General features: G+C 36.1%; 2 protein-coding genes and 1 pseudogene across 2 annotated transcripts in view; 2 read left to right on the top strand and 1 right to left on the bottom strand.

Annotated features, from left to right (window-relative positions):
• The window catches only part of LOC104718878 (protein TIME FOR COFFEE-like), a gene marked incomplete in the record, with an annotated part of 10,425 nt that extends 7,044 nt beyond the window's left edge, over positions 1-3,381 (bottom strand). Inside the window, 12 exon segments of the mRNA XM_010436699.2 lie at positions 1-295; positions 397-723; positions 806-878; positions 990-1,056; positions 1,143-1,320; positions 1,477-1,566; positions 1,661-1,706; positions 1,792-2,044; positions 2,135-2,375; positions 2,467-2,633; positions 2,749-3,150; positions 3,249-3,381. Of these exon segments, the coding sequence (XP_010435001.1) occupies positions 1-295; positions 397-723; positions 806-878; positions 990-1,056; positions 1,143-1,320; positions 1,477-1,566; positions 1,661-1,706; positions 1,792-2,044; positions 2,135-2,375; positions 2,467-2,633; positions 2,749-3,150; positions 3,249-3,351 (2,242 nt within the window).
• LOC104718879 (membrane-associated progesterone-binding protein 4) lies at positions 7,159-9,452 on the top strand. Its single transcript, XM_010436700.1, has 8 exons — positions 7,159-7,324; positions 7,561-7,637; positions 7,726-7,797; positions 7,925-7,962; positions 8,359-8,402; positions 8,613-8,659; positions 8,807-8,981; positions 9,106-9,452. Exons 1-8 carry the CDS (start codon positions 7,202-7,204, stop codon positions 9,271-9,273), a joined length of 744 nt encoding a protein of 247 aa, XP_010435002.1. The 5' UTR covers positions 7,159-7,201; the 3' UTR covers positions 9,274-9,452.
• Positions 9,574-18,204, top strand: LOC104718880 (annotated as a pseudogene).

Genomic DNA, 19,539 nt, shown 5'->3' with positions numbered 1-19,539 from the left:
CTCCTCTATAAGCAGGTGGTGGGCCAACATGTGTCGGGACTGGAAATGGATACCCATTATTCTGCAAGATAGCCACGTACTGAGTTTCATTGGTGGGCATATTTGGGTAGCTGAAGCTCATTGCTGTAGCAGCTGCTGGTGCTGCTGACGGAGGACCATTCACGGATGCTGAAGCAGCCATTGCACCAGATGAAACAACGGCGTTGTTGGTGTAAGGAGGCCTGACAGAAGCGGCAGCTATCGCAGCGGCTGCAGGAGGCTGTTGGCCCAATGGGAAAATAAATGCCGGGCCATGCTGTAAATGATACAAAAGCAAAGAGAAGACCAGTCAAATCCCAGAACTCCAACAGAAAGATATGAAAAAATTGACGCTAGAAGAAAATACAATAAACTTACCATGATGTTGTTACTGGCTCCTGCAGGCAGAGCTTGCTGGAGTAAGATTTGCTTCCGTTGGGCTGTATCTGAGCTGTTAGTTGCAGCAAGAGAGTTCTGCTCGGGTACAGTGTTTGGACTTCTGCTCAGAACACTCCCTTGTAGCTCACCAGAAGGCATGAGACTAAGATTGCAGGCATTTGACCCGTACAACGGTACCGATCCTGCTGTTGCAGGCCAGAAGGGATTTATTTTCGTGAATTGCTGGTGATAATGGATATTCCTAGCGATATAACAGTGAGTTGCACATCTCTTTGGCCTTGGTTGGTTAAATAACAAATGCGGAGGCTGCACAAAAAACAGAGTCAGAAACAGAACAAAGGTAAAAAAAAATTCAAGTGAACATAGCAATGAAAGAAATTATAACCACCTGCATGGTTGTGGACGGTAATAAAGAGTTGGTATCTGTCGGCATAACACCATGTGTAGGTCCCCCCAGGTATCTGATCATAATAACAAAATACAAACATCTCATTAACTCAAACGAACAATAAAAAAAAAGTGGCAAAAAGAAAAGGATTACTAAATTTATTGCTAATATTAGCCAAGCATACCCCATTGTAGGAATCCCTCCAGACCAGCTTGGTATTGACATATGCAGAGACAAATTAATAGCTTCAGCTGTAGAAAAGAAGAGATCCAAATCAACAAAAATTGCAGAAAGTAGCACAATAACAACTCTGGAAAAAAAAAAAAAAAGACTTTACCTGGTCTATCAGAACCAGATTGCTTGTTTTCTGGGTCAGGTTTCTCAAGATCGAGCTTAAGTTGACAGTTTCTATCAGATTTTTGAAGTTCATCTTCTGCTTCAGATCTTTGATCTCTACCTTCTTCAGACTTCAAACTCAGATCTTTGCTCACATCTTCTAAGAGAGGCTTTGTTTCCTGCATATATTTATATAATAACAATAATATACATAAAATATCAAAACATATGGAATATTAAAAAAGGGGAGAAAAAGGTCAATCATGAATGGATATATCTTCCATTGTNAAAAAAAAAAAAAAAAAAAAAAAAGAAAGAAAACAGGGACCACTAACCGATTCTATAATCGTGACTTTAGGTTCTGTCACCACCACACATTCAATACCACCATCTCTCGCCGGTGACGATCTCTTTTCCGATGGCGTCTGGTACAGGTGACCAAATTATTATTAAAAAAAACAAATAATAAAAATAATATTTAAAAAAATAATATTTCAAGAAAAAGAATTAGACATGCACCATCAGATTTATCTCAATCTTCTCCATTTCCGGTGTAGGCAAACTCCTAAGATAATAATAAAATAAAATAAAAAAAAATCAGAATTAGGTTTAAGAGATAATTACAGAGACAAAGGGGGGAAGAATCTTACGCTTTAGTCACATCAGATCTTATCCCAGACGAAGATTCCATTTCCGGTGATACTTTTCCCTCTTTGGAGATACCATTTTCTTTCTTCTCCGCGGCGGAGCTCAAATCTAATGACGTCGACGGTTGCAGATTCGTTGAGGAGAGGTTCTCTCCGGTAAATCTTAAAGAGACTTCGTCTTCCGCTGCCTTTACGGTTGTGGAAACAACTGTATCGTCTTCGTATCTAACTACTCGCGGCCTCTTCCTCTTAGGAGCTGCATTTATAATAAAAAAAATACTGAGCACAAAGATCACAGACCTAATAAGAGATCGTTGTGAATCGGAGAGAACTCGAGATGACTAACCGATCGCCGAATTTGCATTTGCTGCTGATGGAGTAGCAATCTGCGAGTTGAAGACCGACTTCTCTTCTACAGCTGGTTTACTCGTCTCACCGGAATCATTCGCGGCGGCGTCTTGCTTAGCTGGTGGTCCTTGAGGTTGTCTCATCATTCCGTATAAAACCTCAGCGATCTCGATCTCGATTTCGTCTTGTACCGCCACCGGAGATTTTGGCGGAAGCGGCTTCGGTTTTGGTCCAGGAGTCTTTTAAATAAAATAAAAAAAATTAATTAGACAAAATAAGCCAAAGATGAAGATGAAGAAGAGAGTGAAGAGATATGAGAGAGAGACTAACCATCTTCTTCCGGACTAAAACGTTGGAGGAAGATGGAGACAGAGGAGCTGGTAGTGATGGAGAAGCTAACATAGAAGCCGGACTCGATATTTGCCGGTGAATTTTCTCACCGGAAGTGAAAACTCCACCGCCGCTAGTCCAAGACTCATGCGGTCTCTTAGTACATGCTGTAACCGTAAACACAGAATTAGAAGAGAGTTTCAAACAAACAGATGAGATCAGAGCAAACCAAAGGAAAAAAAAAAACACTAAGTGGATAATGCAATTTTTCCACCTCTCTACCTGACCGGGCTTTTCTAGGAATCGACACACCGATCATTTCGTCGGCGGCTTTCCATGAAGATACAATAGGAGACGATGGCGTCGGAGAAGGAGACGATCTGAAAGCTTTACTCTGAGGAAAACTCTTCCTCTGATGATTCGTCATAGCCGGTGGAATCATCTTCATCGCTTCACCGCCGTCGTCGTATTCTTCATCATCGTTAACAATCTCCTCGGAGGTATCGTCGTCGTCGTCTTCTCCGCCGTCGTCGTCTATATTACCTCGTTCTCGTCTTCTCCTTTTACTCCGGCTATTTAACCGATCTCTCCCCTTCTCCCTTTCTCGATCTCGATCCTTCTTAGAACTCGTTCCTCGATCTCTTAACCTCGTTGTCTCCGTATACTCCACCGGAATATCCTCCTCTGTGATAAAAATGACAAAAAACACCAAATCAGAGATCAAAAATAATCTCTCCTCAGATCTGAAGGAAACGAGAAAAGGGAGAGAATTAAAAAGAAACCTGGAGAGTCTCTGAAACTTCCGGCTCTATGTCTCCGTCTAGTAGAGAAGCCATTACCGGCGGCCGCCATGGGCACTCTTCGAGCTTCTCTATTTCTCTCCATCTCTCTCTCTCTATCTTTCGAGACTTGCTTGCTTCCCATTATCTTCCAATATATATTTTGGGTTGTATAAAAAGAGGCAGTATAACCAAAAACAAATCAACGGCTCATATCAGAACATTAAAACATTGTAGTAATCCACACCGTTGGTATAAAAGATCCAACGGACTTTATTAGAGAGAGTTCCAGCGTGGCGAAATCTAGTCCCTCCAATTATTTAATTATTATGTTCTCGTCAAAAGAGATTTGTCATGTAAAATAAAACTAACCCATATTTCTTTCTTGTCTTTTTTTTTTAAATATAATTTGACACCACTGATATATTTCTTTATTAGAAAATTTTCTTTATTTTAATTAATATGTCTCACATTAATCTATTCACAATAAGGGAGACAAAAAAACAAACAAAAACTATATAGTGTATTCAAAAGAAAATAAAATGAGTTAGTAAGCAACACACACTTTTTAACAATAACCTAAATGAGTTTTTTGTCTCTTCACTTCACTTGACAAATTTTCACATTTAACCTTTTTTAAAACCCATAGGTTTTTTATCTTTGATAAAAGAAGTCTCTCCAATGATAACATAGTATTCCTTTTAATTTCTAGTTTTGTGTAATTTTACTATTAAAATTGTATTTATAATTCTCTATATTACATACAACGAACAAAAATAATTTGTTTTATCTTGTACATTATCATTTGATTTACTTTTATTTTATTACAAATGATCAATCTTTACATCTATCAACTTATTTATGAAGTTTTTTTTTATCGAGTGGCTCTAATTGACAGTTCTACACAACCTCTATAAATTAATAAAGTCGGGACCATGAAATTTTATTAATTTATAAAGGTTTTAATTAATCGATAAATTAATAAAATATTAATTTATGAAGAGAATTTTTTTATCAGAAATTCAAAGTTTAGAAGAAATTGCTGCTACTATTTTTCAAGGTGATGATGAAGTTGAAGAAGATACGACGATACTTTTAGAACCAGTTACACGTAAAGAAGCAATTATCGCGTCAAGAACTCTCTACAATTTTTGGATGCGATTTGAGAAAACAACACGAGAAGTTTTTGATGCAATCAGAAAGATTAGAGATGCTCTCCAACAAGAATGCAAATTCAAGAACAAACAAACAGCAATAGATTCATATTTCAATAGATATTCTTAGATATATATATATATATATATACTAGTTTATTTGATTATTAATTTATGATATTGATAGGACCATATTTTTACATGAGATTTTTTAAAAAGTTATTAATTTATTATTTTATCGAATAGTGTCCAAAATTACACTAGTCTCAACTTGAGACCAGAAAAATTTATTAATTTATAGAAATTATTAATTTACCGAGTATTAATTTATAGAGGTTCTACTGTATTTGCATTACAAAAATCTACGTTAATGTATGACTCCCTTCACCATATTCAAGATGGACATCTCCACAGTCTCCACTCTTTGGCAAACAAGACCACAAAGAACTATTTTACTTGTATCACACTAGAATTATTTGATAGGTTTGGTTTATGAATTTGCGATAAACCGCAATCTATGGAAAATCAAACTTCAAATTTGATGTAAAAGCATTAATTAACTTTTGGTTAACTAGTAGATAAAGAAGTACTTAGGAGGATTATTGGTTCAGGATTTTGAATAAATTTTTAAAGACTTTAAATGTTATATAGAATATGTTATTATTGAATCAATATTTTGTTAAAATCTGTTAAATTTTAGTTTTTTAGTTTGTGATTTGTTAAAAATCATTTAAAATTTTAACAAATTTGAGTTATTGGATTCACACTTTTATAAAGTCAACAAAATTTTTGTGTTATTCAATAAAAATAAAAGAATCTAGGTTTGTTAATGAATTCAATTATTATGTTATTAGTTCATGATTTTATACATTTTCTTTACAAAATTAAGTCATGTAAAGTATCACAAAATACATTGATTATTTGGAACATTTTACAAGATTTTAGAATACTAAACAACAAAACTATATAATACATTCTAGCAATCCTTAAAAATCTTTTGCTTATTCATTTTTGATGATTTTGTTGAAGTCTTCAAGATTCTTTATAAATTAGAATCCAATAACAGTCCCTTTAAAATCCTAAAGGATAGGTGGAGCCCCTTTAAAATCCTAAAAGATAGGTGGTATCACTTTTTATAAAAAGTAATAGGAAATGCCATAAATTAATGCCAAAATGTAAAAGTATTTATTGTAGAAACTTAATTAAAAACAGCTGATTATTAATTTGTTATTTTTAATGTATGTGCCATTTAGAATTGCAATATAAATATTATTTCTCATATTTGTATTATTGTAATATTTTATGTGACAAAAACAAAATTGAACGAAAACACACGAAGAAAATGTGAATTTAAATAGTTTTTTACTCAAATCAATATGAGAAAAAGGTACAATGTATGTGTATAATATTGATTTTACATAAAAGATATCGAACGCCTTGTCATAGATTTCTTCTTTGTTTTTATTCTCTTTGTTTTGAATAGTAAATCGTAACGTTTAATAACATGAATGCCAAATTCATCGCTTTTAATGACTTTTACGTTATGCTTTGAACTCCGAGTTTGTAACGCCTATCTCGATGGGCAACACTTCGAAGATGGACTTTTGGATTAGTCCTTGAAACAACATTTGTTTCTCCGAAGTGAAGTGTATGCATGCTTCTCGAAGAACTAATAGATAACACCATAAATCTGAGTGGAAGCAGGTTTCTTATCCATCCGGATTATAGGGTTTCTACGGTCCATTGTGCTTTTTATTAAGCGGAATCTCTGGACAATCTCTAAACAAAGAACTAACATAACAACAATTGTGATTTTTTTATTTTACATATATTCCATAAACATTTTTCGTAACAACCTTAGTTTATTACGCAAGCTAGTCTTGGATATAGATAAGAAAAAAAATATTGTATTATACCTTTAACCTTTCATTAAAGCCAGTCTTGAGATTTTATGATAAAAAGCTACCTTTTATTAGAGCTCGTCTTGTGATTTCATGATAAGAATCGGAAATAAATTTGTGAACTTGTTATGTAGTGAACTAAAAAGAAAAATGGTAACATAAAAGGCAAAGATACAATCTCACTACCTCCTTTTCAATAAGTTATAGCTACAATCAACTTTGATCATGTTTGGCGAAGCGACATCGACCAAAAAAGAAAAAAAAGTAACAGAGAAAAACTTTGATCCCCTATTAGTTTTAGATGCATCGACTGATTTTAAATTTTTATGAAGAAAAACTATCAATAGCTGGAAATAACAACGATACTTTTTCCAAACTAGCGACAGTGGATCTAATATGCATTGATCTAATACTTTTTTCTGATCAGTTGTAGTTTTGCCTTGGTCGGTGTCATTGTTTTCGGTTATTGTCGATGTCGCAAATGTCAATCCCTCAAACATGACTTTAGCTAACGAAACTTCCAATAACATATCAACCGAAGCAATATATATTCACATAAAATCGTAAACATGTGTTTTGAGTTAGTTTCTTTTGTTCAAGGCCGGCTCTGCGTTTCATACTTGTATAGCGTTGCTTATTGCTACTAATGATTTATTCTTTATCTTTTGTAACCTCCCTAATAGAACTTCTTCTATTCACATGATAGAAATGTGAAACAGTGAATCCTCTTTTCCCTTAGTTATTTTATCTCTACTTGTCCGTTTATTCAAAATTATTGCAATTTAGTACCCATAACTTTACTTATTTAGATAAAAAGCCCTCACATCATATCCTAAAAGTGGTGTAGAAATTTCACTTGATTTTGGAATTTTCACACACAAAACCAAATCGGATCCAATCGATGATGATTCCGGCGAAGAGATTTCTGTTATCTCCGTTTGTTGGCGTAACGACGACCGTCGTTCTCGTCGCTCTCTACTTCAGATCTTCTTCCCTCAAGTCTCCACACCACCAATTTAACCAAGTAACTCAGTTCTCTTCTTCCAACTCTATCTTCCTAGTTCTGAAATTTCCCAATAGAGACAGACGAACTTAGCTGGACTGAACTAGACAAGAGGTCTTGTCTGTGTAGTTGTTATGTATGGGTCAGAGAATAATCACAACTGAAATAGAGAACCAGTGTTTTTATGATGTCTCATGCCTTGGATTTGATGGTTTGTTTGTGCTTTTTTTTGTTGATGCTGTTTCAATATTCAAAAGAGGTTATTCTCTGCTGAAGAGTTGGCATTGTATAATGGCACTGATGTAACGTTACCTATACTCTTAGGGATTCTTGGGTAAGTCTTTTCTTCCTTACTGCTGTCTAAACACATATGTGAAAGAAAGAACCTGTAAAAAGAGTACCTTTACATATGGAATACACAGATCTGTGTTTGATGTGACGAAAGGAAAATCTCATTACGGTAGTGGAGGAGGTTACAATCATTTTGCTGGAAGGTTTGTTCTGTTTTGATCAATTATGTGGAGAGATTCTCATATGTTCTTGTATATTTGGTTTTGTTTGTGTTAATCTTGTATGCTCTAGCTGATGTGATGTGTATTTCCATGTAATTCTTGAGCTCAGAGACGCTTCTCGTGCTTTTGTTTCTGGGAACTTTACAGGTATTTGTATATTGTTTGCTGCATTCTTCAGTGAGTGATGAAGAGTTTTTAGTAAACTTTTCTAGGAGATAATCAGCATACCTTTTTAATCCAACAAACGTTTTGGGAATTTAGTAGTTGTGGTCTTTGCTTCTTTTGGTACGTATGGAAATTGATTTGATATCCCCTAGAAATGAGATTTAGTCTCTTATCTTGCTAATCTTAAGTGAGAATATGCCCATTTTCTATGGTGTTCCTCCCATTTCACTTCTTTGGGTCCTCATAAAACATTGTTAGTCGTGCATAAAGAAGTCAAAGTCATTCAAACTTTGTTAGTTATTTGAGGAAGATTGTACAAAAAGTCCCTGAAATGTTTAAACTTCTCATGTTTGTGCTATGATTCCTTTTCTTGTGCAGGAGATGGACTTACAGATTCGTTACATGGGTTATCTAGCAGTGAGGTAATGCTTTTTTAGCTTTACATAGTTTATCAATGAGAATTATGGAAATGTCTACAACAGTCTTGATCTTGCCATTGTCCCAGATGTGCTTATTTCTTTATAGATATGTATTGCAGTAACACATAGTTTGTTAACTGTTTGATATTCTATAAATCCGATTATTTTAAATTAAATGTTTGATATCACTTTACAAAGATCTCTTGTCCGCAGGTGAAGAGCATTGTTGACTGGCGAGGTTTCTATTCCAGGACTTACATGTAAGTTATATGTTTCATTCACACAATAGAAAGCTGATGCGTAGTAATAACTGAGAAGGTGGTGTATGAATAATGCTTGGCTCTCCTTATTCCTTATATAATAAGTCATATTGGGTTGGCTCTCAGCTTATAATTTGTGATCAACAGTCCTGTTGGGAAGCTTGTTGGGCGGTACTACGATAGCCAAGGGAATCCAACAAAACATCTAAAAGGAGCTGAAGCAAAAGCCTCCAGAGGTGCACAACTTATGGAGAAACAGAAGACCGAGGAAGCCAAGCAACCGAGTTGCAACTCACGATGGAGTCAAGATGAAGGTGGAGAGGTATGAATTCTTGTTATCTCTCTCTCGGTTTGGTTTAAAGGGGAACTTTAGATTTAGAACGTAGAAGTGAATCTTTGATGGAATTAAAAGCATTAAGATACTAAAGGATAACCTCTTTATGTAGGTTTGGTGCGATGTTGGGGTGCCGAGATTGGTACAAAGACCTTTAGAGATAGCAATAACGGGTTCAATGAGCAAACGTTGTGCTTGTTTTGAGGAAGACCATCTTGATCAGTCTGGCTTGGAGATCTATAAAGACTGCGAGCCTCTTGCCAAGACTTGCAGGGTTTAAATGTGATCACGACTAGTTCCCTTCTAATCTTCTATGTAGCCTTCGTACTCTTTTATACACATAGTAGAAGTCTTTTGTTTTTTCTGTATCGATGCATTGCGTGTAGTTTATGTGTAATTATTACAAATTAAACGACAAATTCTAAAATTCTATATAGTAGAGGTGTATTTGGTTACACATCGTGCTGTTTTTGCTTTTGCGTCGACAAATTGCATAGTTAATGTGTAATTAAGCTAAACGGACACATAGTTCTAAAATCCACTATGTATTTTAGTTACACACCGTGCCGTCTTGCTTTTGCGTCCACAGGGTGTGTGTTGAAGGTGGACACTGGCGCATCCTTCGCTGAAAATTTTGGCGGTAGCTTCCTCAGGGTTACCAAATTTTGAAATCTAAATTTCTTCAGAAAAGTTGTTAATTGGAGAATCAAGAGGCGAAATCGAGAGTAATCTCCGTAGTTATCACCGGGGAAAATGGTGTTTCTCTCAGGGAAAAAGCCTCCACCGCCTCCGCCTTCGTCATCATCCTCAGCTGCTCCTTCGTCTCTTAAAATCCCCCAGCCGCAAAAGGAATCAGTTGAACCCGACGCGGTGGAGAAGATGACTGCGATTCTAGCGGAAGTCGGATGCACACTGATGAACCCGTACGGTCCGCCGTGTCTTCCTTCCGATCTACACGCTTTCCGCCGCAATCTCACTATTCGCTTTTCGTCTTGCTCCGCTAATCCCGGCGAGAGAGATAACGTCGCTTCCCTTCGCTCCGTTTTCATAGCTGGGTTCTCATCGTACATTCAATCTCAGAGTAATCTTCGTAGGTCAGCAAAATTTTCCAACTCGATATTTCCCAAATCAAAATTGAGAATTCACCAAATTCGTAATCGGATTTGTTCATATTTATCGTGTAGAGTGCTTTCGTCCTCTTCATCAACTAAGAGAGACGAGAGTGGCTTAGTTCGAAATCTCCTGCTTGTATCTCCTATTCAACTTGATATTCAGGAAATGCTACTCGAGAAGCTTCCGGAGTACTTTGACGTTGTTACAGGATGTACTTTGGAGGAGGATGTTGCTCGTCATATTATCAACCATTTCCGTTGGCTTGACTTCATTGTTAATCCTGATGTGTTCACCGATAAGCTGATGCAAGTTCTATCGATTTGTCCTTTGCATTTAAAGAAAGAAATCATTGGATCGTTGCCTGAGATTATTGGGGATCACAACTGTCAAGCTGTGGTTGATTCTTTGGAAAAGATGCTTCAGGAGGATTCTGATGTTGTAGTTCCAGTGCTTGATTCTTTCTCCAACCTCAATTTAGATGATCAATTGCAAGAACATGTGAGGTTTTGCTTCATCATTGGTTTAAGGTTCTGTATTTGTACATATTACTGATGGAATGTATTTTTTCCCTCTTTCTTAAAGGCGATTACAGTAGCAATATCATGTATAAGAACAATCGACGCAGAGCACATGCCGTATCTACTTAGGTTTTTGCTTCTTGCTCCTACTCCTGAAAATGTTAGAAGAATAATCTCCCAAATACGAGAACAGTTGAAATTCACCGGAATGTCACAACCTTGTCCTTCTCAGAATAAACTTAAAGGAAAAATACCTGCATATAACGCAGAAGGTTCTATTCTCCATGCTTTAAGATCAAGCCTTCGGTTTAAGAATGTAAGTTGGATTCGTTACAGTTGTTGTTTAAGCATGTTTATCATTATCTAGCGTCACTATATTTTTTGTTTATAGATACTCTGTCAAGAAATCATAAAGGAGCTGAATAGTCTGGAGAAACCTCGGGATTTCAAGGTAATTGATGTATGGCTGCTTATTCTCATGTACATGAACGGAGACCCCATCCGGAAGAGTATCAAGAAAATATTTAAGAAGAAAGTGGTCGATGGATGCATACAAGAAACCCTGCTTGATCAATGTATATGTGGTAATAAAGAGTTTGTGCAGGTGATCTTCTTAACAATTTTGAGAAGTTTCTGATTCTTGCAAAATGTGGGAATGTTCTTTTGCAAATTTAACCCGATTTACTCATTATTGTAGGATAATTTTGCATCATTTGTTTCTTTGGCTGAACACCTCTTGTCATGCAAAGAAGAAAAGGCAAGGGAAATGGGCTCGCATATCTATACTCGTCTTTTTGAAGGGTTTGCTGACAATTATTCAAGACAAGAGGTGAGTACATGCTAACATGTCATAGTATAATCACTTGTAGCATAATTAGTCCATTTTGTTCTAATTCGAAATTTCGAATTGGTTGCAGATTCTAGGTGCTCTAGTGACACATGTGGGATCTGATAACAAATTTGAGGTCAGTTCGGTCTTGGAGATGATGACGGCTCTGGTGAAAAAATATGTGCAGCAAATCCTTCCCTTTTCTTCCCACATAAATGGTATCTCTGGAACTTGTTCCTACAATAATAACTGATCATTTAGTTTTATTTTTCTAATATTTTTATTGTTTTGTGCTGTATAGGTATTTGATAGCAGGTTTTTTCACCCAGAGTATCAATTCCCTATGCAGTTGTAGTACAAAGGGTTATCAATTCAAATGGTTGTTTATGCTAGCAGGAAGGATGCAATCAGAACAATGCAAGTCAAGCCAAGCAATTATGGGTTTTATCTAACAATCCTAAAATAATAAAAGAAAAGAATATAAACAAAGAACCACACGACCTAAGCACTCGATGCAAGCATTCGAGTACATGATCGGGTGGGGTGATCGAGTAAGCAAATGAAATATGAACAACTCGAGGGATTACTCGATGCAGGTTATCATGTACCTGATCGGGTAAGAGATCGAGTGATGAATGAAAATGCAAGCAATTAAAATACGAAAGCTTCTAAGGATGGGGTAATCGAATTCTAAGTGTTCCTAACCAGTACAGATGCCTTACATGCCTCAAGCAAATATTTTCTAGACAATGAATCTCTATANGTTGGGGTTCAGACTTGTTCTTCCAGCTCGATGGCTCCTTCGGGTACATGCTCGGGTTTGTCATTGTTTTTCCCCATTTTAGGCTTTTAAGCACCTGTTTTCATCCAAAATATGCAAATGCAAAAATGCAACACCCTAAATGGCCTAAAAGTGAATTCCTACAATTAATGACCTAAAAATGCTAAGTTAAGGGTATGAACAATGCAAAATATGGACAAAAAATGATGCTAAAAACATGTAAACTAGAGAGTTATCAGTATTTTGGACTAGTTAGAGGGTTTTAGTATTGAAAATTTGCATAAGGCGGGTATTTATCTTTACTGCTTGGTATGATGATATATTGTATATAAACTTATTAAGTGGACATAATTGCAGGTCTATGAGGTTTTCAGTCTCCTTGCACTATCAGCTCGTGCAAGTGCTGATTCTTTTCGATCTTCAATTTCAAATGAACTTATGATGATAGTAAGGAAGCAGGTAGTATGAATTATCTCGCCTTCTATTTGGTTTCTTAAGTGATGGCAGCTCACTCCCTTTCTTAGGTGATGGCAGCTGATTCCTAGTTGTCCTTTTTTATATTGGCAGGTTAGTCATCCAGACCTCAAGTACAAAAAGATGGGCTTAGTTGGAACTCTTAGGATTGTGTCGTCACTTGGGGATGCAAAGAGTGTTCCTGACTTTCCATCATCACAGGTAACATCCAGCAATTCTCAGTAGTTAATTGAAATTATCTTTGTACCTTTCATATTTATTTCCCAAAAGGAAATATCTTATGTCCATTATTTTTTTCATAAAGCAGGTTTCAGATTGTGGGGAGATTTTGGAGCTCTTGAAGACATCTGTTGAGTCTTGCAAACAGTCTAACTTAGCATTAATTATGTTCTATGATGAATTTGCTACAATTCTTAGCCATAAGTCACTTCAACCAGAAATTATGGAGTGGTGAAGATTCAGTAACAGTTTTCTGCTAGCTTGTTTAGTAATTTTCAAAGGCTACACAATAATCTTAAGCTTCATCATGACTATATTTTTATACTGCTTTTCAGGATTGGGAAGCATCTGGGAGAATTTGAGTCGCTGTTTCTAGCCGATCTTGAAAACGGAAAGATGTCTGATAAGGGTTCATATTGTGGACTAGAAGGTATAAATATACTGACCATGGTTCAACTTAATTAATTGGGTATCTTTTGAGCATTGTATAGATTGATCTCCATTTCTTTTCATCTCATCGCTTTAGGGGATCTTTGGATGAACTTGGATGGTAGTACATCACCAATTTGTTTGAACATTTTACCCATGGCATCTTCATCCTCAGAGTTGGTCTTTTGAGATTATCCATGTTTTCAGTTACTGTTGAAGATTTCTCTCTAGCAACTGTTGATTGAATTAATAAACATATTGCCTGCAGGTCTTGTTGTCTGCAGATTCTGCCTTCAAATTTTTTCTTTTGCTATCAACTGTAAGATTTTCATTCACTTGAAACTGAGAGGTTATTTTAAGAAGTCATAACGAACCTGAATGTTTTGTGTTTATACTCAGGTTGAGAGGTTGACAAATGATGGATCCCTTGCTGGGATCGATGCTCTGCTCGGATGCCTTTTGCACCTCCCCTCTCCGAAGGTGAAGGACTAAATTTTTGTCATAAAACATATGGCTATGTTTCCAATTTTTGACAAGTTTTGATCTGCACTCCAATCTCTGCACGATTGTAGCATACACTGTTAGGCTTATTTTAGAAAAGTTTAAATTCTAAACATGAACCTTGAAGATAAAGTATTAACAACAGATCTTCCCCACATTTGTATATGTGTACTGTCCCAGTTTGCTGATGTTTGACTTTTCCTGTCCAATTTTTAAGTACTTTGCTGCAGCTGGTTGGCAGTCTCTAACAAAGAAGCAGAGAGAAATCCTCTCTCTCTCTTTATATTATGCTGCAAACTGGATTCGAGAACTCGTAAGTGATATGACCTTGTTTATCAGCAACCTTGTTATACTATGATTGTCTTTACATGTTTATGTTTCCCATTGCAGCTTAACGCTTTCAGTTCCCAAATTGATGAAATATTTGGCTGAATTAGTCAGGCTACAGAAAAGGATGTAACAACAAAGCTTCTGAAGAGACTTAGAAATTTAGTGTATTCTACTTTGTCACCATCCAGGCTTCGTAAATGTGTTTTGTTTGTTTTATACTATTTTTCAGATGTTGTTGGTCGTCTAATGCCTATTCTTGATGAAAACATATTCTTGGAAAGCTTATTGAGCAATTAGATTACACTATCTCCTCAGTCTCTACCAGAGCTCCACCCTTATTCTGAATCTCGTGTAGAACATCCGGAGAAGAAGAATGAGAAGAGGAAGCTCGACGATGATGGTTCCCAACACAAGGGAAGCATGAAAAATAACTTGAAAAAATCTAAGCATTCAATGAAAAGCTCCGCCAGCCAACTAATATGGATGCATTCAAGAAAGCAGGAGTAGTGATGAGTCAAAGTCAAACACAACTACATGGAACCCCTTCCCTTCCATCTTTGGATGGCAGGACAGCAGCAACACCAATGAATGATTTTTCTGATGATGAATCTCTAATTGTGAAGATTCCTCAAGTTTCATTGGCACTTGAAGCTCAAAGATTCAAGTTCAGACCTCTTCTTCCTCAATGCCTTTCCATCTTAAAATTTTTAAAGGTCGGCCTTGTCAAACCTTTTTATCTGGTTGATTATTAGTATCTGCTAGTCTTTTGAATGTAGTAAAGTCATCATAGATACTCCATATAAATGTCCCATGAATTCACGTCGAATTTTAGCCGCTGAGTTTTTATTAATATCATTATTGGAATGCCGTCGAAGGCAGCAGTGCCTACCTACTAAATTTTAAATGTATATTTTTGGCTTTCACTTGTAGGTTCCAAGCCAAGACATAGGCAGTCATGAGTATAAAGCTGAGGTATGAAGATAAATACCAACATATTCTGTCAAAGTTATTTTCGATTAGAGATGAAAAGTGCAACTTACCATCTTGTTATTTTCTATCATAGCTACCTGTGTATTTGTATCTCTTACATGATCTTCACAACAAGCTGGATTATCTTGTTCCTCATGGTAAACAACATCCTTTTAAACGTGGAACCGCTCCAGGTTGTGTCGGAAGATTCAAATTGGTTGAACTTCTTAGTCAAATAAAAGGACTTTTTCCAAGCCTCAGGATACATATAAATGTAGCAATTTCCTTGCTAGTAAAAGGTAAGATAACTGGAGATTACCAACCTGCTGCGAGCTAAAGATATTGATTTAGCTTGGTCTAATCGGACCTAAATGATAATAGGGTGATGAAACTTCTCAAATTAGTTGTTTTCTATGGCTGGAAACCCGAACACATCCAATATTGTGGTTTCTGAATCTCTGGTTTATACAATGGTGTGCAAAGAAGTGTTGTACTGTTTCAGCAAGGTAATTTATATCTTATCCTGATGCCATTTTTTTGTGATGCATATGGTTACCAAAGTTGCTACTTCCTAACTTAACTAGTTGTACATTGGTTGAATTTAGTTCCTTTAACTTAGATACACATATGCTAATTCCAATTCCCAATCTTTTGTGTTATTTCTTCCTGAGTCACAGATGATGATCCTCCCTGAGTTTGAAACAGACAAATCACTGCTGCTGAATCTTCTTGAAGCCTTCCAGCCAACTGAAATATCAGTTGCTAGCTTTTCGGACATCCAACCTTTCCCAGATTCCCTTCACCTGGGACAAAGGAGTACTTGTATATTGGCGTTTATTATTTCTTTGAAGATATTTTAAATAAGGGTATATATCTTGGTTTTTACCGATGATTTCCTATCATATGCTATATCTTATTCTAACTCCCGTTGTGATTGTTAAATGTTGCTGCAGCATGTTCCTTCTCCTTTGATCTGGCCTTCAAATGTCTTCTCACTCTACAGTTAGTGATGACCTCTGCACAAAAATATCTTGGCAAGGTATCAGAAGAAGTTACCAAAAAGAGATGTCCAGGCCATTCTCAGGGTATTGTACCCAGTCTACATGCTAAACTGGGAACTTCTGCTGAGAAACTTCTCAGGCATAAATGGATCGAAGATAGTACTGAGAATAAGGGTCTGAAGAACAAAGTATGTCCATCTGTGTCAAATTTAATGGGTCAGACAATTTATGGCAGTGCTCAATATTCTCAATGTGAATAGCTTTGGATTTCTTGCAGGGTGAGATGGTACAAACCATATTGCGAATATACTTGGAAGCCAGTGGATCCACATCTGATTTCTTGATGAGCTTGCTTGTACTATTTTGCCTTAGGTACATGGAAAAATCTCTGGGCTCCACTTTGCATAGAGTTTGATGCAATCTGAAAGTTTTTTTAAAACATAAAACGACCGCGTGGGTCATGTTTAACTGTTACATTCTGAAATAGAAATCTGCAAATGGTTAAATACATATTTCATAGGAAAACGTGTATCATTTAACTTAATTTATATCACGTCTCTGGAATTTGTTTGCATTAGGCCTCTCTATCCAAGTCAACAGGAGAAGATGATGATCCCCGTGATCATGAATCCCTACTCTATGTGCAGCTACTTTCAGAGGATGGTACAGGACATTGGTAAGCAAATTCTTAGCTATCTCGTATTTTTTTGAGTCAGTAATCCCGTTAGAGACTAATAACCTCACTTTCGTTGGTACAACATGAAGAGAATATTACAATTCTTAACAAACTGGTCAGTAATCCATCTACGTTTTGTCGGGTTCTTTACTTATTACAATCTTCTCTGATATAGAATTAAAGTTATTACTTTTGTGTTCTACCATGTATAATTAGGTGAAGACGGTTAGCTCATGAAACGACAAAGCTGTCAATCTGAAGCTACTGAAGCACACTTGAAAAAGATTCAGAAAACTGTAAATGTGGTAGTGTCTTTAGTCAACTTGTGCCGATCTCATGAAAAGGTAACCACTTTTTGCTGCTAATTATCATGAGTATAACACATTCTGCGTGCGAGATTCATGTAAAGATGAACTAAAAAGGTGACAATCCATGGCATGGTTATCAAGTATGGTGGGAAGTATGTGGACTCGTTTCTAAAAGGTATAAATTTTCTCCAGCTTCTTAGCTTATCATACAAGAGTTGAATTAGCTGATTAGCTGGCTTATTAATTTGATATTTCATATTGGAAAAAAAAAACGCAGTTTTTGATTTCCTGGAAGCACATTTTCAAGATAATAAGGAACTCGTCATCAAGTTGGTAAGAAGTTGTATTCTATGCATTTTCTTTGACTGTATCTCTCTCAGTACACTGAAAATCTTCACAATTGATATATGAATCAGGTCAAAGATCTCCAGAAGGCTACAAGAACATTACAGACTCTATGTTCTGAAGCCAAGGTTAGTTTCACACACCTCTTTGTGTCTGTTGTTTCTTTGCTTCTTCTCAGAGACAGAATAAATATGACAATGGAGTACTGTTTTGGGGAATTAAGGTTATGAAACAAACAGCCATAACCAGCAAAATTGCAGCAACAAAGAGATCTTTAGAGCGTTTTCTGTTTCACGTTAAAGCTCTTCTCCATACAACATCAGGCGGCTCCAACTTCTGGATGGGTACTACACAAAAAACAATTACTTTTGCTTTTGTCTCTCTCGAAATTCACTAATCTGTTTTCGTGCCTCTCTACTAAGTCAGTAGCATTTGAGCACTCTTGTTTACGGAAACTGAGTTGTGAGATATTAATTGAATTTGCAGGTAGCTTGAAACAAAAGGACTTGAGTGGGCAGATAGTGAGTTCCCAGGCTTATGTAGATAACGAAACAGATGAAGTTGAAGAAACCATGTCCGGAAAAGAAGAGCCCATGCAAGAGGATGAACTTCCCTTGACACCTTAATTAGACTGCTAATTATAACTTTCTATGTTAATTAATTTCTTAGTATCTATACACGTACCTTTCTATGTTTCTCATACCATAATCAATATCACAAATTCACACATATATATATATATATATATATATTGGGTTTGTTTAATCACATTTCTCCTTGTAACTTCTCATTGGACCATATAGGAAGAATGTAAATATGTCACAAAGCCGAATGTTAAGGCAGTCATTTCTTCAGCTACAATAGTCTCAAAATTGCAAATTTGTTTTCTCTTTGTGATTAACATTTCACCAGTTAGTGTTTTTGGCTTCACAGGTTTTTGTTTGACCTTAGATAAATTGATGTAACTATCTGAGTAGACCTCTGGCTCTTCATCATCTGTTCCTGTTCCTTGAGGTACTTATCAGGTTGCTCGATCCTCGAGCCACTACATATATTCAATGACACCAAGCTTTTTCCCAGGTATGTATATATGTATTCGCCATTGAGCTCTTTGGTTTTACCTAGTATATATACAACAACCTATGTGCCTGAACTCTTTCATTTGTGCTATTCGGCTCTTAGAATCATTTTCAGAACTCTTTCAAACAAACTGATGCATTCATTGTCTTTTTTTGCTAAATAACTGAAGCATTCATTGTACTAAAGGTTTTTGGTTTGAATATAATTTTACATTCAATTAAAAATTAAAACAACATACGTGTATAGTGTTTCTTGCAGCATCTGGATACATAACAAATGGCTCATTTTATCAGTTTTAAGGTCTACCCTAATGTGAATGCACAGTTCATCGAACAAATATAGCCAGTAGAGTAGTCTTTTTCTTCTATAGGAACTTTTACACACGCTGCAAGAAGGTCGAGTCACTCCATTGTTGGCATACATTTGGAACCCGGTTTCTGTGTCTTCTACCTTCACATAATATTATACATCTCCAAGAACACAATCAAGATGGAGACTGAGCCCACATTCTTCACAGGTATAGTAACATACAATTGGATCTGTCTTGGTCTCACAAATATCACACCACAAGTCAGCGCTTGCGTTTCCCACACCTTGAAATAATGACAGAATTTGGGAAACGCAAGCGGTAACATATATTTTTACATAATTTTATATATAATATCATATATATATAATGATTTTATGTTGTAACGTCTAAACTGCCTAAAGACGTCTAAACCCCAACTACGTGTTTTAGGCACTGGATTACTGCCTACGTACCGTCTAACGTTTTTTTAAACATTACGAAAAATACTAATAAACCTCTTGTTGGATATTTTTCTTCGTCTGGATTAAATTCCACCGATATGTAGTTTTAAAAGACTTTTCTTTTATGTAAAAGCCTTTTTTTTTTTTGACAATCATGTAAAAGTCTTTGTTTAATCTTGCATATCTCACAGTTTACAAAAAAAAAAAAAAAAAAAAAAAAAAA

This window comes from Camelina sativa, chromosome 10 (genome assembly GCF_000633955.1).
Source record: "Camelina sativa cultivar DH55 chromosome 10, Cs, whole genome shotgun sequence".
Taxonomy (NCBI): domain Eukaryota; kingdom Viridiplantae; phylum Streptophyta; class Magnoliopsida; order Brassicales; family Brassicaceae; genus Camelina; species Camelina sativa.
Note: the sequence above shows the minus strand (reverse complement) of the source record. Positions and strands in the feature narration are given on the sequence as shown.

Coding starts and splice junctions, on each gene's coding strand:
- LOC104718879 (XM_010436700.1), top strand. CDS start 7,202: ATGATGATTCCGGCGAAGAGATTTCTGTTATCTCCGTTTGTTGGCGTA. Junction 8,403..8,612: donor ATGGGTTATCTAGCAGTGAG/GTAATGCTTTTT, acceptor TCTTGTCCGCAG/GTGAAGAGCATTGTTGACTG. Junction 8,660..8,806: donor TTCTATTCCAGGACTTACAT/GTAAGTTATATG, acceptor TGTGATCAACAG/TCCTGTTGGGAAGCTTGTTG.